The sequence below is a fragment of the Aythya ferina genome, assembly GCF_964211825.1.
Source record: "Aythya ferina genome assembly, chromosome: 4".
In the NCBI taxonomy this organism is placed as follows: domain Eukaryota; kingdom Metazoa; phylum Chordata; class Aves; order Anseriformes; family Anatidae; genus Aythya; species Aythya ferina.
In genome coordinates, this window is record NC_140300.1 from 13,735,450 (window position 1) to 13,762,195 (window position 26,746).

General features: G+C 34.9%; 1 protein-coding gene across 5 annotated transcripts in view; it reads right to left on the minus strand.

Annotated features, from left to right (window-relative positions):
• The window catches only part of SLC2A9 (solute carrier family 2 member 9), a 129,993-nt gene that overhangs the window by 26,319 nt on the left and 76,928 nt on the right, over nucleotides 1–26,746 (minus strand). For all 5 annotated transcript variants that reach the window (XM_084517632.1, XM_084517630.1, XM_084517629.1 and 2 more), the window contains 3 exons: nucleotides 26,346–26,456; nucleotides 15,981–16,082; nucleotides 14,289–14,364 (listed from right to left, as the gene is read on the minus strand). In XM_084517632.1, coding sequence (XP_084373758.1) covers nucleotides 14,289–14,364; nucleotides 15,981–16,082; nucleotides 26,346–26,456 — 289 coding nt within the window. The remainder of the gene's footprint in view (nucleotides 1–14,288; nucleotides 14,365–15,980; nucleotides 16,083–26,345; nucleotides 26,457–26,746) is intronic.

Genomic DNA, 26,746 nt, shown 5'->3' on the forward strand with positions numbered 1-26,746 from the left:
GTTTAATGAAGGCAAAATACTTATTACATAATTGAGTACCCCAGTAAGTTCAGTACTGTCAAGATATCATCCTTTACAGGAGGTATGATACTTCCTTTTAAATACAGCTGTTTTCTTGGAAGCCTGAGTAATATTTTCAGTTTTTCATAATTTTTCCTTTTCCCCTTACCACAAATCCCCACACATCCCCTGAACTCAGTCAGCTTTGACAGCATAATCTTTTTCACTGCAACCTAGAACTGAAAGCCAAGAGCAGAATACAGTTTTCACTCTAATCTCTGCATCATTTATGCTCTGCATTCACCTCTGAATTGTGCTTGGTCTTCCAGCGCAAAATGTCCACTATCTGTTAGTTCATCCATAAATGTTTTAACTATATGCAAATTATTATCTCACCTTGCTTAAATTATCCTTATTTCCTTCTATCTGGTGTGCTTTACCACTACATTCTACTTCATGAGTTCAAATACCAGTTCTTTGATCATCTTCCTTGTCAGTTACTCAATTTTATCATCTCTTTTTACTTCATTCCACCAACTCCATAACATCAAAGTAAAATCTAACAGCATCTAAAATTTTTTCCATCTTGCATTAAAATTCTTTTGCAGTCCTGCTCATCCTCATCTATACCATTTTATACTCATCTCTTATCCACATTGTTTCTGAAAATTGTTCAGTCTTAAATGAAGTCTCAAGTCTGCAAAGGTAGTAGAAAATAGGTAGTAGAAAGGTAGTAGAAATAGGTAGAAAAAAACTGTATGTAAAAGTGATGCACTTCTTGAAATACCATTCAGTACAAGGATCTGTTGAAAATTAAAGGAAAGCAATCTGTAAGTAATGTAGTCTGGAACTGTACAAGACCAATCAAGTACTAAAAAAAAATGGTTTTGTCATGCTAGATTGTCCTGGTTTCATCTAGGACGGAGTTAATTTTCCTCCTAGTAGCTGGTAGGGTGCTATGTTTTGGATTAGGATGAGAATTAACTCTGTTCTAACTGAAACCAGGACATAGGGGCAGTTACCAAAATGAATCAACTGGACTACTTGGTGTTACAGTTTATTAGATTCATATATTCCCAATACAAAGCTACCTAAATATGCTCAATACGAGGTACACTTCACTGCACCGTCCCCAAATATGAATATTATTGCACCAAGGTGACAAGGACTTTAAAATATATCAATATTTCTTCATCAGTAAGGAGATCCTAACTAGTTTGTATAGGCCCAAGTCAACCTCATTTTCAGCATTTGAGTAGAGTATCTTTACCTTTTTTATTTTTACTGTTTCCTTCTCTCTCTCTTCTGTGGGTTTATGTTTTAGTATTAACTGAAGTGTCCTGGTTTCAGTTAAAACAGAATTAATTTTCTTCCTAGTAGCTGGTGGAATGCTGTGTTTTGGCTTAGGATGAGAAGAGTGCTGATAACACCCCGATGTTTTAATTGTTGCAGAGCAGTGCTTATACCAAGCCAAGGACACCTCAGACTTTTGCTCTGTCCTGCCAACAGGCAGGCTGGGGGTGCAGTAAGAGCTGGGAGGGGACAGACCCAGGACAGGTGACCCAAACTAGCCAAAGGGGTATTCCATACCATCTGACGTCATGCTAAACAATATATAGGGGTGGCTAGCCGGGGGGAGGGGGCCGGACTGCTCGGGGTTAGGCTGGGCATCGGTCAGCGGGTGGTGAGCAATTGCATTGTGCATCACTTGTTTGTACATATTATTATTATTTTCCTATTATCACCATTGTAACATTATTGTTATTATTGTTATTATTATTTTGTTATTATTATTTTCCTGTCTTATTAAACTGTCTTTATCTCAACTCACGGGCTTCACTTTCCATTTCTCTCCCCCGTCCCAGAGAGGGAGGGGGGAGGGTGAGCGAACGGCTGCGTGGTATTTAGCTGCCAGCCGGGTTAAACCACGACATGAAGACATCTCTTTCTTATCAATTAGTTGCTGCTAATTGGATCTTGAACATTTTTATCAAATTGATTTTCCTGTTCTACAGCACACATTTCTAGAGTTTTTAGAGACTGAATGAAATGCAGTGGCTGTTAATACACATGAAAGCAGGCTAGATGATCAAATTGTCTTAGTCTCAATTTCTATTAAGCAGTAGGTTTTTTTGTAGAACCAGTATTTGATTTTTAATTCTAATAGAATCAGCAGCCCAGAAGCAGGCCATTCTGCTAATTGATTTACAAATTCAATTAGTACATAATCTTTTTGGTGTTTTGGAAACACTTTCGGTTTGGTGGAGTTATTTTTTTGATCTGTGCATGTGTTTTTCTTTCCTTTTTTTTTTTTTTTTTTTTTTTTTCTTTTTCTTTTCCTTTTTTTTTTTTTTCTTCTTTTTGTGGTGGATAGCCCAGACCAGAGCTAGGTGCAGTAGTTATCATGAAACATCTGAAAACTGAACATCAATATTACATTTCTACTGTAGCACTAGCAATATTTTTTTTCACTTCACCATTATTATTCTGTGTAGCTACTAAAGAACAAAATACAATTCAAAAATACACTCAACCTTTAACTACATGTGAATAGTCTTTTAAACATCTGCTATATTTCCAGACTCACTTTATCATATCAGAACCTTAATTATAGCCTGGCTTTCTATTCTGTTTGAAAGTGAAGAAAAAATTTCTTTATTTAGCTATGACTAAGAGACTTTATGAAATAATTCATTTTATAATTATTCTCAGTATCATTATAATAATCAGATGGTGATTAAAAATTACTTCTGTTAATATCAACTTATTAAAAACAATGATCTTTAAAAAGGGAGTTCCTACTTTAATAGAAGCAGAGAAATGCCCCTTACATTTTCATCCACTATACAGATGGCAATATCATGGAAATACCTGAAATAAAGACTCACAAGTGATCAGTCTTAGGTAAGTGAAATGTTCAGGCATTCATAACACTATGAAAGGACTAAAAACAGAAAAAAAAAAGAAAAAAAAAATCCCTATCTAGTTGAGGCTGATTACTTCTATAGTAATCTACTTAAAAAAAATACAGAGACACCAGGCATGATTTCCCTGTCATGAATTCAAGATGACAACACATTAGCACAAAATGTTGCTGGTTGTGAAACTATGCAAGCTAAAACAGTCTTGAAAACTCAGTGTGGCATGTCAGGCTTTCCTCATGAAATCTTTTAACAAACAAATTAATCATAGTAGCCATGCACAATTATGTCATTGTATAGCTGCATTCATCTTGAAGGTTCCCAAGAGTAAGAATATTGGACCAAATTTTCGGAGAAACTTGGACAGAAGAGTGTCTCTTTCTTTCCCCCCCCTTGTTTAAGATGGGCAACAGACTAAGTCTTCACTGTTTATGATTTCTGGAAACTATTGAAGTTTTTAGGACACTGGGTCTCAAATGACAGTGATTAAAGAATTTGGCTGCAGCTCCAGAATGCAGAGTATTACAAACACAGATATTTTGGCTGAATAGCCAAAACAGATATAGCAAATCACAGTACCTGATTGTTACCAAACAGAAAAAGAAAACAAATAGCCTGAAGATGACCTTTCACTATGAGTAACAACTTGACAGAAGACAGTCAATTGCTGGCACCCAAATATGGTGGTCCACATTCAACCTCTGCCCCAAGAACTCCATAACCAGCAGAATGACATGACAGAAGCTGCATTGGATGTACTCTGGAGGAAGACATACCCTGTTCACAGGTTTCCCTCGAAACATCCGCTACTAGCACCGCATGACAGCAATCCAAACAAAGTTGTAGTCTAACACTTTATAGCGGTTTATGTGTTTTTGTGACCTCAAAAGTTTAACTGCATTAGAGTTATGATTTATTTTTTCAACTGAGTGGAAGAACATCAATGGCACAGGAGAACTAAAAGCTTCCTCTCATTAAAGCCTTCCTCTAGGTAGACATTACAGAGGATACAAGAAGATGAGTAATACAGTATAATTTAATAGTAATTTTGAAAAATACTTAGCAGCTACTTTGATGACTGGACAGGAAACACCTCCCAGTCAAAAAAGCCAGCTGTTTTCAGAAAAATTGAATGTTTCTCAAAAAAGTGAATTTTCTAGAGTAGGACAAATAACATCTGGAGATCCAAAGGAATCAGCTGCTAACTGGCAAACACAAACCATCAAACTACTTTTGATATAATTCTTGTATATGGATTTGTACTTCTGACCTATTTTTACTTTCCCCTGAAAGTTACCTAGTGCTGTTTATTTAGCCTTCTACCTTCAGTATTTTTTACTAGGCTTTCTGTATCTACTCCACATTACTCTGAATAATGTGCCTACATCATTTACACAACATTTGAATAAATCAGTCTTTTAATTGAGCTCTAAACCACATGGATGCAATTTTTTCAGCAGCAAATTTCTTAAGTCTTTGAGTTGTGAGCCATCAGCAAGTAATTAACTATCACTCGGGAAAACACACTAGTTCAGGTAAGAGGAGTGCTCTCAAGTGTCAAAATGTTCACTTTTTGAAAGCTTCAATTAAGAAAATTTGTAAAATCTATTGTTAAAGGGAGGAAGTTTGTTAAGTTTTCCTGCTGCTAAGAACTCCAAATGTCATCTCCAGCAGTTCCTTTATCCAACAGTTACCTTAAGAATACGAGAGGATCATTTTTCTTTACAACTTCCATTAATTATAAAGAATGAAAATCACTTCTGTAACAGAACTGTTAAAAGCTACATTTATTCTATGCTGCACTTTAAAGAGAGGAGCATTTGAACAAAACATAAAACAGGTATTAATCCCAAATGCGTTGAATTATACTTTCATTACTATAATCAAGGGACATGTTTATTACCCTGCAAAAAATTTAGTGAAAGTGCACCCAGATAATTTTTTTTCCTTAACTCCAAAATTCAGTTTGTTCACTGAAAGGCAACCAAAAGAGAAATTCTCACGTGAAACCCTTAAACTTCCCATTCTTTAACCTCCTTGATTTAGTAGCAGTAGTTGAAATTACTCCTGTCTCAAGTGTAGGGAGTAGCTTTTTCCATCACTAAATAGAAAAGGAATGGTAAATCAGAACTCCTGCTGCTTGGTTCACAGCCCACATAAATTAAAGAAATGGCACTCCTCATTAATATGGCAAGCTCTGATTGCTGGCAGCTGGGAGGCTGAGATGCTACCCATAGGGCTGCTTGTGTTGGATGGATGGTTTTCCACAGAAATGGAGCGGCACAACAGGGCAAAGGATGGGGCCAGAGATGCCTCAGAAAATCTTCAACTGAGACAAATTTATGCTACTTATTACATAATAAATATATCTCCAGGTTAGTATGAGTTATCCCTGATCAGAACTATAACTCATGTTTGGAATATTTAGCCACTCTTAGGGCAGCAGATTTAAATCTACTGTTGTTCCCCCAAAGCCTTACAGCTTTTAAACCAAGCCTTTTATTACATACTGAGGAAAACTAAAGGTTATTTCTGTGCAAGTACCCTTTGTTTCTAATGCAGGAACTATTTGGCAATATCAAAAGATGCTTACCTGCTGGAATGACTGTAAAGGCTTCTAGTTTATAGAATAAAAGATCCTTTGAAAATTAAACTTTGAAATCTACTACTTATTAAATTATATATTCAGCAACATGGGTTTATTGGTTTCTTTTTAACATGATAAATTTTTCTAGTATAAAGAGATTTTTTTTTCCACACAAGCAAGCTCCAAACACTTTCTCAAACTGTACTAAAAGAATGTCTCTGTGGCAAGCCATGAGCATTAGAAATTCTTACATCCCCCCTCTAAGTGGAGAAGTTAAAGCATCACACAAAGCTTCTATAAATGCCTATTTCATTTGATAATACTGACACTGCCTTTCATTTCAGTACTTTTATGTCTACATGTGTGCTATCACACCTTTGTTTGTGTTTCACATCCAAGATAAGATTTTTTTTTCTTCTCTGATGACATTTCAGATTGAACAAACCTCGTGGCTTTCAAGGTGACCCTTTTATCACAGCCGCTCTGCTGTCAATACAGCTATACACTGGCATTCAGAATAAGAGCACTGACTGATTTAAACTTTAAATACCAAAATATGTTTGATACACCTCAGGGCACAGAAATGATTTCTTCTGAGTTTTCTTTTGTTTATTTTATAATGTCAATTTAACACATGCTGAATATACCATTATCACGTTTCCACTGTGTCTATATTGAGCTGTACTAGGAAAAACTTCACTCACGTTCAATAAACTATGACAAGTATGTATTATAAAACTCAGTTACAAGACAAAACAGTGACAAAAACCAAGTGAAATATTTTTCTGAAATGGTCTGGTCTGTTAATGTTTCTTAGCTGTGCATGAAAGTGCAATCAGTATTAAAAGCAAGAGGTTGGAAAACAAAGATCCTGCAAGCATAAAATTACTATTATTTTTTTTTTTTCAAATTCCATCAAAGAATGAATTTTAGTGATTTCACTTTTCTGTGATGAGATCATGTCTCTCATCATGTTTCTCTGGAAACCTACTACTCATCTGATTTTGCCATCCTGATGCATACTGAACAGGAACTTATTTTATAAGAAGGAGCTGAAAGAAAATCACAATGATTCACTTCTGATACTATTCACACTGAATTCAACTTCACACAAACACCACTGAAGCCAGTATTTCTTCTGAAGGGGAGTGTTACTCACCCACAGAAATGCCCATGGGATTTTGGGCTAGAATAACCACTTTGAAAATGTTACACAACATAAGACAGTAAAGTCAGATGCTCTGAAAATACTGTGTAAGGACTAAATACATACTCTTGCTCTCTTCTCACTGAAGCTCCACTGAATTAAAAACAAACAAACAAACAAACAAAAAATAAACAGACACTGATGTAAGTCATTGGCTACGTGCTCTACATAATGACCAGGTAGAAAATCCTCTCTAAGAACATCTTTGTAGGCACAATGGCTTTTTGACAAATGGAAGCGAAGACAGATTTTATACAGAGGATCTACTTGGAGGTAGAGTAAGAATGTAGGACTTGGAGATAAAGGAACACACAATCAGATTAAATCTGTGTCAAATCCCATCCTCAGTGGTTTCAGGCAGTATTTCATACAGTTGCTTTATAAATTTATAAAGCTTGTTTGTTTAGTTTCTCCTTTTGCTATTTAGTTTACCCTTTTTCTGTTTCCACTGTGCTGCTGAAACAGAACTCAGCTCTTTCAGTGGTTAGGAGTTTTCTTCCAATTTCTCCCTGCATTTTTTTCATGGCTAGCTTAGCACCTAGATTTGGGATTTGTTGTTATTTTCTGCAGTAACATTTGCCTTCAGCTTATTCTCCCTACTCAGTGTTGTTCTCTCTTTTGCTCATGTATTTAGAAACAGAAAACGTACTCTCAATCTTCTGTTTTGTTGAACACTATGAAGTTATTCTGTATCTTTTCATATAGAACTTACTTCACCTTCACAGAAGCCTTTCTTTGCAGCCTTCCTGTGCAAACTGCTCCATGAGCACTTCTTTGCTCTAACAATCAACTCTAAGTCTTCATCACAGAAATGATGATGTGGCACATGACAATATAATGCATATTTTTCACATTAGAATACAGAGAGATGATACATGGCAATATGATGTGTTAGGACTCTAAGATAAGATGTAAAATAATGTGTATATAGTGTGGTAACATAAAACTGGCTTTGAAATGACTTATAGATAAAATGGAAATAGTTATAGGTAAGCTTTCCATGTGATACTTATAGATATCATTCTTATATTCTCACTTAACTAACATTTTCAAATATTCTTAAATCCTCACTCTGCTCCTTTTTTTCTAAGTCTCTTTTACATTCCAGCTGCCTGAACATATACATCACCTATTACAAGAAATGAGAATGATAAAGTGACTCTTTAGTCACTTTAGACTAGTTTAGATCAGTAAATTTGGATCACTAATCTCAGACTTGAAGTGCTACCAAAATAACACAAGTTTCCCCCACAAAGATGGCTTGACTTATCAGGCAATAGATATAAAAGCAACTTTTCAGATTTCTAAAACTTTCCCTACTGGTCAAAGGAAGGGCAACGCAGACACCTTCTACAAGTCTCGCTACAACAATAAGGTCTTGGGTAATTTGTACTTATTGCCAATGGTAAAATATGTCCAGTACTCAAGTTTACTGTTTTCAGTGTCACTGAATTTGCAAAGGCTTGATTTGAAAGACATAATACTTCTTCAGTTTCTGAAAGAAGGTGGTAAAGGAAGGCCTACATTAAAGTTAGGAATATTCTTAGAACAGTCCACATCCTACCCTTCATTAAATTGTTTCAAAGACAGAACTCATAAATAACCTCCCCAGCTGCAACACTGCTTCCTCCATTTATCAAAACTGGATAGAAGGATGTAAACATGTAAACATAATGGTCTTCTGAAGAAGAAATATTAATAAAGCTCTTCATACAAAGACAACACATCGAATTGCTTTAGGCCAAGTTCCCAAAGATTCAAGGTCTTGCTGTATTTTTTGTCATGCTTATTTCCATTGGGAAAGTTATCTGTAAGTCCATGCCAAAACTGCTGTAACCACTTACAGTTGGTTTTCTTTTTCCCCACGTCCTACCATCTCGGGTGAATCTCTTGACACATGGCAGAAGAGTCATTTTCTAGTTCAGAGAATGAATATTTGTGTGTTTTAAAGAAATTGGAACAGCTTCAAAAACAGTGAAAATCCCTTATCCAACATATAATACAGCCTCCCTGACTGTTGGTGTTATACCTCTGCAGAAAACTGTCTCTGGATGGATTGGACACATCTTGGGTCATCTGGTTTATTGTTGTTTATTTGTCGTTTTTTTCTTTCTTCTTTCTTTCTTTCTTTTTTTTTCTTTTTTTTTTTTTTTTTTTTTGTGTGTGTGTGTGTGTGTGTTTGTTTGTTTTTTAACTGTCTAGTAGATAAAAGGACTCAATTTCCATCAGCTTTGTAAAACTACCTCAAATTCCCCAATACACACACATACATATAGATATTTTTCAATTTACCCAGCAAAATAAAAAATCAATTGCTTGCACAGCAACTGCTGCAAAGGCACAATGAGTAGACAGGGAATTCAAGTAAACAAATAGAAATAAGCTTCACTTTTCCTGTTTAAGTCTGATTTTATTGTGGTTTTCCTGAAACAGGCATAGATTCTGTAGCCATAGCTCAACATGGTAGTATTCTGTGTCCATGATGAAGCAACTATATGGATTTAATTGAGAAAGTGGGAATAGCTATAGCTGGATTTAGCATTTTTTCATCTTTAAAAAATATTACTCTAAGACAAGGTCAAAGAAGGAAGATGTTTTGCATGTACCTAAGCCCATCTATCACTAACTAAATTTCCAATGAGTTGCACAGTGTTTGCTCACTCAGTCAAAGCATTCCAAATCAATACATTCGCTCTGAAAAACAGCACTAATGCTTTGTGGAGGTATTGAAACTGTTCTCTTATTACATTTTTTTTTCTCTTTCTCTCTCTCTCTTTTTTTTTTTTTTTTTTTTTTTTTTTTTTTTGAGAAAGAAACTCATCAGTCCTTTCTGTTTACTCTATATTGGATGACACTTCCTCAGTAGAAACATACTATATATTTTTTTTCAGGTCAAATGTGTGACCATGAAATACATTTCCATGCAGCTTTCACATTTTGAGGTGAAAACTGTAAAAATATTTAGTAACTTGCTAACTTGTTCACATCACCAAAATAACACTGGAAAGCATTGTCTATTCTGAACATAAGGTCCCCTTTATTTTTTTGGTAAATACATGAAAGATTTCTTTCTGCTCTTTTGTCCTTTGATAAAAACAATGAAGTACCAAATCACTCGCATGCATGAACATACCTGTTGTTAACATTATTGTTTCAGTGTTTAGCAATATGTCTGAAAAGCATCTGCAGGCTGAAAATCTGAGTTCAGAAAAATGAAACAAATAGAAAAAAAATATATATAGTAACAGCTGATTCTAGCTGTAAAAAGCAGATGGTACTCATCCATATGCTATTCTGAAAGTGGGAGGCCACACAATATATAAGCTATCAAGCAAGTATCAGACGGTCTAGCAAGAGAGCAAATACTGTATTTATTATCTAGAAAGTTCTAGGAGTATTTTATGAGCTCAATTGTCCACATTATTTACTATTTTCAGATAGGATAATTCTTCCAAGTACCAATAGCTCAATGAATGCAAAGTGAATTCATCCTAGATGAAGATCTGTATCTGCGAAATCATGACAAACCATGTAGGATTTACTCCAAAGAATGCTGAAAAGCTCTAAATAAGAGCATAAAGAGCATGCTTCTTCTACAGAAGAATTTCATAAGATAGTAAGCATGAGCAGTACTATGACAATAGCACCTGGTTAAACAATATAAGCAAATGATGCTCAGCCTTCTATAGAAAGGCAAAAATATTAAAAAGTTGCAACTTGACAATAATGAAAAAATACATTAATTTTCTGGTGTAAAAAGACTTTTACTGACTGGAAAGATGGGACATTTATTTCTAAGCCTCAGTCTTATCTCATTAAAACAGCAGAGTGTTAAAAAAGAATACCAGATATTTAAGTGTGAAACTTTCCTGCTAAAGGGGTGTCATAAAATATCTCTGAGAGAGAAGGAATAAGAAATAGCCATTCAGTCTGGAAAAGGTGATGAGTCTACAGGATCACAAGAAACCTGCAGAGGGAGGAAGGGAATCAACTATTACATTTCTTCCAATGGAAGACAGAAGGCATCACAAAGACAAAGGATGCAGTTATACACATGGCAGGTGGTAGACATGCAAATTTTTTTTGCCAAAGGATGTTGCAGATGCTAAAATTTTGCAGTTTCAGACAGAAAACGAACTAATTCATGCAAGACTATGACAATTTTAGAAACTATTCTCAGGAATACACTAAGCTGAAAAAATTTCCTTCTGGAAAAGTGTCTTACATGCTTGCCTTGTTCGTACTTTTCTTTGGACATTCTCTAACAGCCACTGCATTGGAGATCTGTTCAGAAATAGGTTCTTGTTTACTTACTTGCTCTTACTAAAACCCCAACAGTAGAAGGAACTGAAAGTTAAGGTTAATTTTCATTAGTGACTTTCCCATTATAATAAATGGTATTTTTATTTACCATGACACTCCAATGGTATTGCACACTTCCCTGTAACTTTTTTCCTTAGTACATGTATCTAGTTTTTGTATCTTTTTTCCCTAGTACATGTATGAACATGTACTTTTTTCCTTAGTACGTGTATGAACATCATTTCTGCCATATATAGGGTGTGTATATATATATATATTAGTATAATAACTGTCACAGTATATTTTTGAACAAAACAAAGTCAAGATTTTAAGTTATCTGATAATGGCTAGTGAGTCTTATTTGCCCTATCTAGGAATATCCAGAAATACAGATTTCCCATTGGACTGCAGAGTTCTGGAATAAAAGAACAGAAGTACACACTATTCAGTATTGATCTTTGTGTAGTAATTTAGGACTCAGAATCATTACTCATGAGTCATTTTTGTTCAGACAGAATTTGTTCCACAGAAGCCAACACTAATAGTTTTATTCCATAAATAAGAGATGCATGATTCAACCCTTACTTAAATTTTACAAAGTTTGAAACTAAGATCACAGAAAGAGTTCCAGTGAACTCATTAGGCATGCTGTCAAAATGTTTCAAAACAGCATTACAGATTGTCACTAATGCTCAAGTTCCTGAAACCTGGCTGAAATGATCTTATCTTTGTTACACAAAATGATGAGGTTCATTCCTCTGTCTTTCCAAATGAATTAATTAGTATATGGCTTGTGGGTAATGATCTTCTTCTTTCTATAAGCTCACCTCTACTCATCTAACAGAGATCTTTCAGAAAGAGAAGATTTAACCCAGGCAATTCATTGTTTTCTTTGTTCTACCATGAATTAATTACATCCCCTCCTTTTATGCAAAATGAACAAATGAAACATGGTATGTAACTGTATGTGAGTTAACTAATATACTGAATATTTAGTTAACTAAATAACTGAAAAATATTACAATGTCTTGCACACTGGGACATACATAAATACATGCAGCAGGTCACTGATGAGAAAGTACTATCTGTGCAGACTACAATGGTAGAAGGTATAATGATAATGATGATAACGCAGCTGCAGGACCAGCTGCAAAGTGACATCCTTGAAACTGGAAAAAAAAAAAAAAAGTGGAAATCTATTGGAATTGAAACTTTCTTATGTTGGAATCTCAGAAAAATCTTTTTATTTTTGTATTTATTTTACTCAAAAAATTACTGTTTTGACTGTATTGCCGTACTTGACTTGCTTGAGGAAAACACTGAACATTATCTCAGTTATGGAATAAGTCTGATCTATCTTGAAATGTTCAGTGTGTTGTATTTTACTTATTTAAGGAAACATAAGGATAAGTAATTCCACGGAATTCATCTCTTATTCCTCACACACAGTTGCAATCTTACATCTGCAGCATTTTTTTTTTTTTGTCTTTTTTTTTTTTTTAATTACTAAGTTTTATAATTGTTTGATTAGTTATTCAACTAAATTTTAGTTCATAGAATAGAAATACAAAGTAATATTTCACACTAAGAAACCCAGCAAATCCTGAGATTTGCCAAGTAACATAAATCTTCCATTAAGATATTCTAAGGTCAAAGTCCTCTTGTAGCCACTACTACTAAATTGGCACAGTTTCTCTCAAGTGTTCTTTGCTCCAGAAATTCTGGCAGCTGGGGTTGGCCCATTAGTACAATAGCTTGGTTCCGATTTTGGAACCCAAGTATCACTGCTTGCACAAAAAGAAGTGCAGCTGCCCTACTTGGCCTTCTTTTCTTCTGCACTGATAGACTCTTGTATGATTAAACAGCATCAAGAGACTCATTCATCCATTTTAACACATGGCCAATAATTGAAATTGCTTTCATATTCTGAAAGAGAAATGAGAGGTAGGAAAGTAGTTCAGAGCTCTTAAGTCCCACTAAACAAAACAGAGATAATCCACCTCAGAGAAGTTTCACTGAAGATAAATCTGGCCCCATTAAAAGTCAACTAAAAATCTGTTGTTGAATTGCAGAGGAGACAAGATACGATTCTTCGTAATTTCTTCTTCACCACTGAAGTGTCAATTACCAAATTTTTCATAAAAAGCAAAGCAAAGCAATGTTCAATACTATAAAAATATTCCTACTACTGTCAGGTATAAAGAAGAGGTAGAGAAGCCAACTAGGTAGCTACTGGTACATTACAATGTTCTTTGGCTTTGAAAACAATAAGTACAGTGAAAAACACATGAGAAGATATAATTTCTAAAAAATTTTGGAGAAAACAATTAATATATTTAAAAAAAAAAAAAAAGCTGTCGGTTTTGCATACACCTACAGACACTTTGTTCCAAAGACAATGGAAAGTAAACCAGGAAATTCTGAATAGTCTCAGCAAGGGTCTATGTAAAGCTAAGTGAAGGAAAATGGAATATATTCGGATGAATATTGAGGTTACAGAGAAATGTAAAGAATTAATTTTAAGATGCTGAAAATACAATGCAAGAGAACATATTTATCTGCAGGTTCGAAAAATTGGTGGAAAGTATTTGCAATATAGAACAAATTAGAACTCTCTTCAACAGATTTTTATGGAAGAAACAAAGAAAGATGCTATAAGTAGCTGCACTTAAATTATTTAAGCTACTTAAAACAATTGAAGGAAAATTCTTGAGAACTTTCAAGTCAACATTTAACTGTCATTAGGTATTGAAACAGCAAGAACATCTCTATTCTACAAACCCTTTTAAAAATCTTCAGTCTAAAAAAAAGATTTACCAGTAATACTAGAGACTTAGTTGAACCTGAGATTTGTCCTTACAGATGGACAAGGGGATTGCAAGATTCAGTTGCCCCACTCCTCTCCCTCCACTGGTCTCCCAGTGTACTACTGGCATTAATCTGTTAACATAAGCATTGATAAATGAATATCTAGATACTAGACTCTCTCTATATATATTTAAAAAAACAGAAGCAATCCTACAATAGTTGCCAACATTATAATTTGGTACTCATTGCAGTTTAGGCACTAGTTCTGGAATGTGTGTGTACTTGAGTTTTTATTATGTATGTGGCTATCACTGTGTGCTGCTATTACCTTTCCTTGTCTTACACCCCTTGAGGTCTTAGACAAGGATTAAGTGATATTACTAACAAGCAATTTGTAAACATTGCTGCCAGTGCAAGAATAGCTGGGATTTAATGTACAAAGAAACATGAAAAATAGACATACCTGGTCCAATGCAGAATGATGCAATGATTGCAAGAATGCAAAATATACTGAGGTAAGGAAGCCAATGCACATTATTCTGGGTAGAAAAAAGACATTCACATTAATTGTATTGTACTTATCTCCAGTATTAAAAAATCAGAAATAATAGTTTTTTCCACAATTCATTCTCTATTTCAGAATTTAGTCTAGGACTAATTTAGAAAACCGCATTTCTGTAGAATTTTATTAGATTATTTGCATAGAAGGTCTTGCTCTCTGTGGTATCCATGTAGAGAAATACTAGCCAGTCTCCTGCACCACAGAAGTCACAACTCTAAAGGTCTACAACTTCTTGTGCTAAAGTTCAAGCCAATCTGGAAAAGAGTTTTTCTTTCTATTGTACAGATTCTGCACCTCTGTCCTCCTCAGATATTTCAAGCATGTTTAAAGAGCAGCTATGATGATCCAAAGAGCTTCTAATTTCTCCAGTTAAAGGCTGGGCAGAAGTCCAGATATGGAAGGCTGCCTTTGGATCAGACAGCTGTATCTGAAACTTCACATAGCACGTGAAAGCCACATTCGAGGCATTTTAGCCATAACTTTATTTTGCAGACAAGAAAGGTTATGCGTGCACGCAACAACTACTGGGAAAAGCGAACACAATGTAAGTGGTTCTTTAGTGGACTTGTAAATGTTCACTAAAGGAATCACCTGTTTTCCTCACAAGGCAATCTTTTTATTTTACTCCAAAGTAGATTTCTCTCAATTCATACCTCTAAATGATAGGAACATGAAATACTCTGCATGATTTCTACTGAGTTTTCAGGACACTCTTTCTTAACTATCTACATTAATTCTTGATAAGAACACTATTAGATAAGGAAAAACTCAGGGATTCCCTTTTCTTTCTGTCTCTCCATTTATTTATTTTTCCATCAGCAAAGTTTTTATTAGAATTTTACTGTTTTTGCAAATTTGATCAAGATACATATCTATCATACAAGATACATATATGTGCCCTAAGTGGCACTGTAAAATGCACTTGCTAAAACATGTAAATATTTATTTCAGTGCTAAATAATGACCCCCATTTTCTGATGGCTTTCTCTTATAGTCTGTCTATTATGCAGTGTGTCTATTAGGCTCAGTATTTAGATTGTTTTAATGATTATCCTTTGACCATTTGAAAGAGTTGGAGAACCAACTGCTAATAACATCTGAAAACTTAAGAGCAGATGTTCTGCAAAGGCCGTCTTTATAATTTTAATAAAAATATGTGACTTGATAGAAGAGTAAACATGGATACTTATCCAAGCCTAAGTATAATGATGAAATAGTATGAAAGAAGACTGCTTTACAAGCAAGGATAAAAACATAGAATATAACATTTCCCACCTATGGGTAAACCTGTCTTCATGATAGTTCATGATATGCCTGAGTCTTTCATTTGATGAGAGATGAATGTTCAAGGCCCCTATGGTTTCTTAATGCAAAACCTACTACAGCTAACTACAGTGCTTTGAAAACACCAGATTTATAAAAAAGCAAAACACCAGATTTATAAAAAAGCAAAAGACAGACCTTTGAATCCTTACATCAAACCAATTAAAAGGATTGGCTTATAGAGGAACACTAAGGCAAACAGGTATCAAGTAACTGGTGTTTAGAATAGACAAAAGAGAGAACAAAAATATCTAATGACTGTATTGTTACCTGTAAAGTCAGAGACACGGTAAGAATTGCAAAGAAGACAATCATCAACCCAAAACCTCCAATGAGAAGAGGCCTGCGTCCGAGCCGCTCAATAACTAAGCCCTGGAAAACAAAAATTGGCATCAGACAATGTAATACGCTCTTTTGGTCTGAATGTAATGCCATGTAATACGCTCTTTTGGTATGAAGACCAAAATAAATATAATTGAATTGATTTTGTACTACATATCAGGTATGCTATGTTTATAATTGTCCTCACAATTATGTTTACACAATTCTACGTTGATTTAACTGCTTACAAATTTTCACTAAATTCCTATAATATACAATTAAATAATATAGAAATATACAATTTTTAAATGTCAGTATTTTGAAAGAAATTACTTCCTTGCTTTTGCATTTCAACTATTTCTTAATTTCAACAGCTCATTCAACATCTCTTTCAACATAAACTTGAAAGGTTTAAGATTTAAGCAAAAAAAAAAGAAAAAGCTTAGGTTAAGTAATTTTTATTAATCTACAATTTGTTTTTAATTTCTGGTTCACCTGAATTCAGAAAACAAAAACAAAACAAAAAAACAGATTTAATAATCATCTAGATTTAATTTGAGTAGCCATATAAAAGAAATCCATCCATCAGAAAACCTCACTAGGACAAGGGATTATTGAACAGATACCTGTGCATTCATGAACAATTTGAATTTATATTTAACACCTTAAGATAACACAACATTGTTAACAGTCAGAAAATTTGAATACTTTTCTGTTAGAAAAGAACACAGTGAAAAGATTTCTGAAAAGCTGCAATATGAAACTGAATTTTCTTTGCGAGTCAGATTAATTAAAATAGGCTAATACCTATTTTAGATCACAATATTTTCTAATACACTATTCTCATTGACAACTACCATAATTATCTATTACAATTGGTGTTGTTATGAGAAGGATAAAACAATTTTATGAAGCCCAAAATGTATCATTTTGAATATCTTAAAGTCAGAATCACGTGACTGTTTGTCACACAGTTATTTGGTAGAGACTGAAATCCGTCTTTCAGACATCCATTGAGCAAAAGATTAAATGAGCAAATAAAATGAAATCTGGAGCAATACCCTTAATTTTTGGAGACAACATAGACTTCCACTATGAGCATCTAAAAGAAATGTGTTACAGGAAAGCACACAGTTGTTCAAGGAGGAAATGCCTCGTGTGTAAGCACTTCTCCCACAATGTCAGTTTTACCAGCAGTTTTTAGAAGAGGTTTCAAAACGTGCCATCCCCATCACCCTGAAGAGGTGGACTTCCACACCAGAGAGTACCATGACATGGCAGAACACAGCTAGCAGCTCTGCAGATAGATTTATCATTCCTTATTTCTTTAAATGAGGAAGTATACTCATTTTGACAGTTACCACAGATTCCGTAATATAATTTATTTCAGAGCAGTGTTTAAAATAGACCTGATGTTATTAAGGTTTCACATTGCACTCGTGGAGTCCAAATGTTCTAAAACTGCAGCTGTTATGCTGTCAAAACCCTACAAGATGCCAAATATTTTGAACGTTGATTAATGAATCCATCTTGCAAATACATGTGGCCACACATAAACTTAACCAAGAGACATTTTTTATAACTATGAAGGATGTAAATTTATCCAGTGGGTCCATTAGAAGATGGAGACTTCTGCAGTGTGTTCAGCAATGGATGCTACAACCATAATTTGACATACCAGTGACTTTCCCTTACTTTTTCAATTACAGATTGGTGGTTGTGATTAAACAATCTTAGTGTTACACCAGCTGATGGGTTTTGTATTAAAAAGGCATGAAGGATGAATGTTTCCCTCTGAGGAAAAATGGTTCACATACAGAGCAAAATGTGGAAAAAAGTGCTATACAGTTTCTGGCTCTCAACCTCTAGGTAAAGCAAATGCCAGTAAGAGAGGACTCCAAGGAGATATGTACATACACCTGTACCCACATACATTGAGAATAAGTAGTCCGGACATATTTGGAAATCTAGGTGGGTTGGTGAGGAACTCCCAGTTTTAATTGAGAGCAGCAAAGCACAGGCACAGATACAGCAGATCTGCAAGCTCCATATGTTTTTTAAAGAAGAGAATAATAGTTTCTAATATATATAAATTTTATCTTATCCAGAGATGAATGGGGAAGACAACAGAACAATTCCACGTGAAACAGTTCTTTTCTGTGAGCTGATGCCAGGTTTCCCAATCTTTCATCATCTTACAGAGTCATTGTTATTTATTTAATACAGCAGCACTGAGGAACTTGAATGCTTCAACTTATGGGTGCTTCCTGCAGTTTCTGCCCCAAAGAATTTGCAACTATAATTCCTGGTGGCAGTTCCTGTTATTTATAGAACGGACCAACTTTGTTCACTGGAGAAAGTAAACAGCAATTTTGTACTTATTCACACAGATACTGTGATGTACCCAAATTGCTGGAAATTTTATAATCATTTTCAAAGTTAATCCTAAGTAAATCACACAAACAACTCAACAAAATCTACAGAATACTAAGAAGGTGAAGGCTTCTCCATTAGACATGATTAACTTTCCCAGTTATAGGGAGAAACAACCTATTTCCAGTTTAAAGCTAAGGACACCTCTAATTTGTTCAAATGCATGGCCCACCTCTTGCATCACCAATTCAAACCAAACAAAACACCCAGACATCTGCCTATGGCACAGATTCAAATGAGTCTCTGCTGAAATGGGATTCTACATTGAGTCAAGCTCAGGATAAGCCAAGTGCAACAACCAAACCCATGCTCCCTGCCTGGCCATGAATTACAAGGTTGTGCTACAGTGAAAAGCTACGCTTGCATTTGGAAAGCCATGGCTCCGTGCCTTTGCTACTGGCCTGTGCAGGGATGCAGGCAGTGAGGAGGCAAAGCGGAAGCGTCCAGGGAGTATGAATAGGTCAAAGCTGTTCAAATGGGAGCCAGTCCACACCAGAAAAGCCTCTCAGAAGGCCCCATCTTTCATCAGGGCTAAAAGGATTTTTTGATTTAAGTACACAGATGCTTCAGCAGCCGTTCCATGAAGTTGTGCAGGTTAACAGTGTTTCTAACTAAAATTTAGTTCCCAAATTAATTTATTTTTGAGGATTTCTTAAGAAAACCTATGACAATGCATCAATATTTCAAATTTCTGTTCCCCTTTTCTTGATGGAAACAAATGCTCAGATAAACCCTGAAGATTCCCTGTTGTTTTTTGTTTGTTTGTTTGTTTGTTTGTTTTAAAAAGTATATAAGGTTGTAAACAGATGACAAGTTCAGTTTTGGTTTTAATTATACAAATCCAAATCTTGTTATCTTGCAAAACCCACTAAGATGCCTATGACTCATAGGAAGTAGAAAATGATTCACCGGTTTTCAAGTATTTATAGTTCTGAATGCTCCACTGGTTAGCACTGGCAACACTTACTTATTAAAGACCTGCAACAAGTCAAAATATACTATGTGTTAGAGTAAATGAAACAAAAAGAAATTCAGCATATGCTCAAGTATAGCCATAAAAAGAATCTTACAACTGTTTTCTGTGATAGTGCACTGAATTATTTGCCAAATTGTGGATGCTGATACTTATGTGTGATCACAAACATGCATTTGTAGAAACCTATACCCAGAGTCATGGTAATTAACACAGCAGAATTTATTGAAAATGTGTAAAAAAATATTGCAATCAAAATCTCTCAACACAAACGTTTGCTGATAAGGCAACCAATATGCAAACTAAGTTAACAGTTAACATAACTTTCTTTTGTCTGGCAGGAACCACTTGTGAATAAAGTTTAAAAAGCAAATGTCAATCTTTTCACTTGAGTCAGCTGCTGATACTGGGGCTGACATAATGAAAACAGAGTGCATTAAAAAAGATCAGACGAGCTGGGGAAAAAATGAATATGTAAGCGAGTTCTACAGCCCAAATGGGAGATCTATTCCTTACTTATTTCCTGGCCCCAAATCATACTAACAAAACCCTATTAGATTTTCTTCATTTCTCAGCTCTATACAGAGATTGGATCTATACGTTAACATAAAGAGTAGCCATACTTTTTCTCATGTATTTTGGATATAGATCCAAGCAAGACTGTATGTCTAAATTCAGACAGTGCAACGAGCCAACTCTGTGTTATTTCCATTTTTAAATAGCTGTGCTGAAACGAATAGTCACATTTACATTGCTGTCATGTCTATTTATGACATGGTGCATAGTTTCTTGCATCCAGGAGAAGAAGAGTAACAAAAGACCACGGGTTACAAATGGGGTTTGATTCCTATTTCTCTGTATATGTTTTTGCTGTATGAATTGCAAATTCAATTGCAAAACAAGGAAACAGGGTGTTTTATTTAAGCCCCTAAATTGCTCTGTAGTGGCCTAGCTCTGCATTTCACCAAATAAGTACAAACCTTAAATCAGTCTGTGCCTTCCTTGCCACTCATATCACTACCTGTATCTATGTTAATGCCACAACGGGATGATACCTCACACCTTCTGTAGGTACCATTGTAGGGATCACTATTAAGCAAAGGATTTTCTAATTTTTTTTTAGAACTTTGTAAGTTTCTATTTTGCAGTAAAGTATCCTTAATCTACTTGACGTGATGGTGGATTTTTCCATTCACAGAGCACAGGGTCTCCATACGCAACTGCTGTTGAACCATTATGACACCAAGATGCAGCCCATGTAGGGATTTGCTCTAGCCTGCTGCCTTTGCCTTAGTAGTGCCTGGGAACAGCTCTTAGGCAGCACACACACACACACACACAAAAAAAAAAAAAAAAACAACAAACAAACACTAATTCCTATTGTGTCCCTTCAACAAAATGAAGGTATTCCTGAAGTAAAGTTCCTTCTGTTTATGATTTATTTGTTAAAAATGCCAGGTTTTGTCTTGTGCTGGGTACACATTTCTAAAAGATAGACTAGGTCCATGATAGATTACCATAGCTGGTGCTTTATTTTCTAATGATGGTATTTGAATGCCCTGACGTAGATCAGTTTGAACAGACTGAAAAAAAAAAAAAAGAAAAAAAAAAGAAAAAAGAAAACCAACTAAACAAAAAAAAAATCAATGCTTAAAATAAGATGTCTCTATAATTTTCAATTTCTGAATAAAAGAAGAAATATTTGTACCAAAGAAATGCAGTCTCTAACTCACCATCCCTCAGGTCTTAGGAGTGGTATTGTAGGTAGATTTCCATAAGGAACCTTTTTTTTTTTCCTGGAAGCCATTACACCATCCCTTCCTTACCTGCAATTTTGCAATTTTGCCTATCCAGAAGTACACAGCTGTAATAAAATCATTTAGAACACTAATTTCCTTATCTAAAAATGATTATGTTGACCATTTCTGGATTGAAGTTGTATGCATTAATAGGATCACAATCTGTGATTCACCCTGCAGTAAATATGCAGCTACCTGCACTCCTGCTGTCTGCAAATACCATGGTCTGGGAAGTTTCTTGGTCAGTATCTCTTTTCTACTAATTCTTTATGGTTACTTTTATCCAATATAATGGCATAAATCCAAGCATTTTTCCACTCACAAATTTGCTCCATAAAGATTCCACACGTTTACATTTGAAGCTGTGAAATGAGGATGAATTTGCAACTAGGGAGTAATTAATGACTCCCTGCATATAAAATAATTCAGTATTTTATATTCTAAATGAATTGTTGAGTTTTTTTTTTTTTTTTTGTTTTGTTTTTTGTTTTTTTTTTTTTGTTTTTTTTTTTTTCCCATGTTATTTATTAGACGTACTCACTAATGCTTTTGTGGTTCTGAATAAAGTAAATCATTTAAATTTTCACAAAATTTAAATATGACATAGGCAACACAGATTAGTGTGATAGGCAATTTTGGAAGCCAACTATTTGTTCATGGAGGCAACTATTTATGGTATCTTAAAATTATAGATGATAAGCTGCATAAATATTTCTCTTGGATAACATTAACAGTCTTCAGTGCCAGGTCACTTTTCCCACCAAATCAGCCTTTACTACCTCAAAATTTATTAGTAAAAATGAGGTTTTCATAATCAGTGAAAATCCCAGAAATCTTGTGAGTCAGTGGCAATGTTTGAGAGCACTGGGTTTGGGCAAACAGAGAACCTACCTTCTATTACATGGGGAGAAGGAAGTCAGAGTCTGACTCTTGCCCTCTCCCAAGTACTAGGATAAATTATTAACCAATCAAACAGTCTGACAGCAGCTAGAAGATACTAAGGTGATCAGAACAATCAAAACAGATTTGTTCAGTGCAGATCAGTGTGACTTCTTTCACTGTCAGGGAGAAAGCTGAGTGGATGAAAAGAAAATGAAAAACATGATAGATTTTGACTTCAGCAAGCCTTTTGACACAGCTCCACATGACATTTTGTTTTTGTGCATATGATTTTTTTCTTTCTCAAAGTACAGCACTGTGTACCTTTCATTGCTGAATTTCATCTCACCAATTTCAGGCCACAAACCCTGTTTTTTAGACCTTCTATAGTTATTGCAAACATTTTTGAGTTTTTCAACTTTGGTGAGCTTGGATGAAGCAGGTGATTATAAAAGGCTGTCTATTACCTCACCCATCTTACTAATGAGGTTTAGGACTAATTGACCCAGGACAGCTCTCACTAGATATTTCTTTGTATGACAGTGAAGTGTTGATAGCTACCTCTCTAAAGATAGTTTTGCAGTTAACCAAGTATCCAAACTACTATGATTTCATACAGTCCACACCTACTGTACCTGATATTCTCTGATCTCAACATGAGGGACTTTTTCATAAAATATGTAGTTACACTGGGAAATTCACTGCCTTAGGATGCCATGGGTTCTAAAAGTTGAAAAGTAACTAGACACATACAAAGAAAAAAATCCATCAAGATGATTAAAGACTGAGATATTATCTCCTAATTCTAATTCTGGTACTCCTTGTGCAGCAGATTGTCAGGGTCAGGAGAGGCCAGGGGAGCAAAGGGGGAAATGCCAAGTTTGCCCCATTCCTGCATTGTCCTCTACTTACCCACTATTGGGGATTATGGGTAGATGAAGGCTGATTCTGATCTAGTGCAATAAAGTCACACAGGACTGCATAACAATTCTCACTAAAAATCACATTATGACAAGGCTTCCTAAGAACCCTCAAGATGAAACTATTCACAACTTCTTTTTTTTTTTTTTTTTTTTTTTTTTTTTTCACTTACCACAAACTGACTGTTATTGGAAGGTATTTCTTCCTATACTGACACCAGTGTAGCAACAGTTTCCAGTTTCAGTGGAGACAAATTGCATTACCTTTTGCATGGAGGAAATCTGTTGGGGATGAGGACACTTACTGATGTGTCTGGGATACCCTTGTCTTAAGATGTGTTATTTTCTGAGCAAGAAATTCCTTCTTGTATGTTAAGATCTATTAACATTAAAGGAAACTGAGAAAAGGTTGAAAAGAGAAAGGTTGCCCCTTTCTCTTGACATCCCAGAGTAGAATAACATTATCTCCCTCAATTCAGGGAGTTGTCTTGACCTCTCTGTGATATGGCAAAGAATTTCCTATGTTCTTCTGTGTTCTACTACTGAATTATGTTTTAACTCATTCCAGGCTTTGCGCGGCTTGTCTCCATCAGAGGCTTTGGAAGGCACATTAGTAAAAACTTATGCAACACCTTATGGGAAATGCTTAAGGCATAATCTTCTCTACGTAGTCATAGCTAGTCTCTTTCTATGACCATTACATAAAGACCAAATGTGGTACCACAGATGGCAAAAATGGGAACAGGATGCTTAATCTGAGTAAGATTCCTTTTATTTTATGGTGGTTTAGGGAATCTTCTCACAAATTTTGTTCTACCTCTATCAGCCTATTACCACATGGAAGAAAGACTGGCAAATTGTTATTTCTGTCCATTAGGAATAGGACAACAAAGTTAAACTAACCTCAGTTACTGACAAATACAAAAAGAGGCACAGTAACCACTCTTACCAAAGTTTAGCTAAGTTTGTAGAATTTAAAAAACAGACTTCTAATAAGCAAGTATTTACCAGGGAATGTTTTAGTTGTATTGTATCCTGCTTCAAAGCATGATGTCAAGCTAGATGTCTTCCCTCTGTGACATGTGTCCCAGTTGGAAGTCTATTCAATATTTCACTCCATCTATTTCTTTAGCATTTACTCAGGGCTCATCAATGGATGAACCCCAATTATTCCACTAAAGTTTAGAGTTTTTACACATGACCATCTAACGTACCAAAAAAAATAATTAAATATTACCATTACTGATAGAAGGAGTATTTACTGAAACCCTGGCAAGCACAATAAAAATATACAAGGAATATTAACGTCTCCTCACTTTCTTCTACTTCTTCCATTTTTCCCTCTGAGCAATGTCGATCAGACATACACATCTGACTCTATATTTAACACTGTTATATATATATATATAAAAATATATATATTTTTTTATATATATATATATTTAATATATTATATATATATATATTTAAACAGCAAAATATATATTATATATATATATATTATATATATATATTTAAACAGCAAAAATTGCAGCTGAGAAATTGGAAGTGGAAAGAAATTTCCCATCCTTAGTTCTAGGCATGGAAGAAGTTTAGAGGAACTTATAGAAATATGAAGCTGTAAAACTTTCAGTTGAAAAAATGAATTCATAATATTGTTCCTTTAACCAGCAGCAATGAAACATCTATGAAGATTACTGAAATAAAATTAAGGCTTTTCTCTTGAACTGAAAGAGCAAATTTGAAGGGGTGGGGTATTAGTACATCAGCATTTCCAGTGGCACAGAAAGCAGGCTGAACAGAAAAAAATAAATATTCTCATGCATAAAAAGGTTACCACACATACCAAGGAACCACACAACCATATAGCCACCTCATTATGTATGAACAGAGTGCTCTGAATAAGCTCCACGAAGTGATAGCACAGAAGGAACTGAAGACAGCAGACCCTATTTATATATCATGGAATTATCATGGCTTTAATATCATGGAATCACGTCTGTGTAATTTTCATCTGTTTCCACAAAAGAGGTGTATTCTTCACTTAAATTGCTGTAAGAAGTGTTTCTGGATTATGCAAAGAAGACATTGTAAGAGGTAGGGCTTTCCATATTTAACTATTTCCCCAAATTAAAAAGAAAAGAAAAAAAGTAAAAAGTAGATGGTTTATCCAAAAACAGATTGCTGGAAATTTACAAAGATCAGAATAAAAAGATATTTGTGACCTTTTAGGTTTCTTATGTCCCAGACTATAAGAAAATGAATTTGATAGTTGGACTTAGTTTAACATTTTACAGGTCATAAGCAGCTGCTCTACCACTGAAAAGTATTTTTGCTGAAGCCATTCTTCTGACATTTAAAAATGCTTGTTTGCTGTGTCCAGTATTTTGCAAATACACTTGGTGTAGAATATATGAAGATACGAAAAAAGTTCTAGCAAGGAATTAAAAAAGTATTTGCTTATTTGAAACTTTCTATTACAAAGACCTGTTCATTGTTTCTTATATATTGCAGTGCAAAGAGAAATGAATTTTCTTTAGCAATCAGTGGTGTAGTCACCAACTAAAACTTCCAGTTTTAAATTGTTTGTTTAACCTATACTTTATCCTAATCAACTTCTACATGAGAAAGAAAAAAAAAAAAAAAAAAAAAAAAAGAATGTGAATGAATACTTTTTTGTACCTTTTGTAACATCCTCTTCTATGTTCAGCACATAGTAAATGTACATTACCTACAGAGTTCATGTATTATGAAAGGATGCCTGCTTGCCCTCAGTGAATGAGACAGCAGAATGTAACACAAGGGACAATTTTGTTGTAGTGTGATGGCTTTTCCAATGAGCCAGGTGACAAACATTTACTCCCATGTTTTAAATGGCTGAAGAATTTCCCACACTGTTCATAAATTGTTATAGAATAAGCATCATTAGAACATGTTGAACAGACATCTGTTTTTGCAGTCCACACTCAATGCCCCCTCCTGTACTATGCCCAAACCTTCACCAGCAACACTGCCTCCTTCCCAGCAAGTACATGGGAAGACTCTAAGATAAACTGCTACAATAGCCACTCTAGCAGGTAATTTATGAGTTATCACCTATGGTTCTTTGGGCCTTGCTTTTACAGCCTTCCTCCTCCTTACTCTTACAAAGCACAACTGGGTTTAGGGTTAACCCAAGAAATAATATATATTTTCAGTTACTACACTAAAACTTCAAAATACCACTTTGTTTATTTTCAACCTGTATAAGGAAATAAAATCAGTCATTTAAATATTAAGCACATTAATTGACTTCTATAACTGTACTTACAGAAAAAACAGCAGCCAAAGTCTCAACAGCACCAGTGCTTAGAGTAACATATGGAATTGTTTCAGGATTGATCCCAGCTTCACTGAAGATGTTGTTTGTGTAGTACCAGATCTATATCAGAGAGAAGAGAAAGAGATATTAATCACTGTGGCTTGAACTACAAGCTATTAGCATTCAGTTCAAGCATCTCTTCTGCCGGAGACCAGACTTGTTAAAATACAGAGCACTACTGAATGATTGAGGGCTGGCCAGGATGACAAATGAAAGGAAAGTGCAAATTTCAGGTGGATTAGTCACAACACTGTTACACTTCTGCTTGGAGACTCAGACAGAATTACAAGTAGATTTAACTCAATTTGCCTTAATTCACTTCAGGAGTAAATCAAAGAAACTCACTTTAA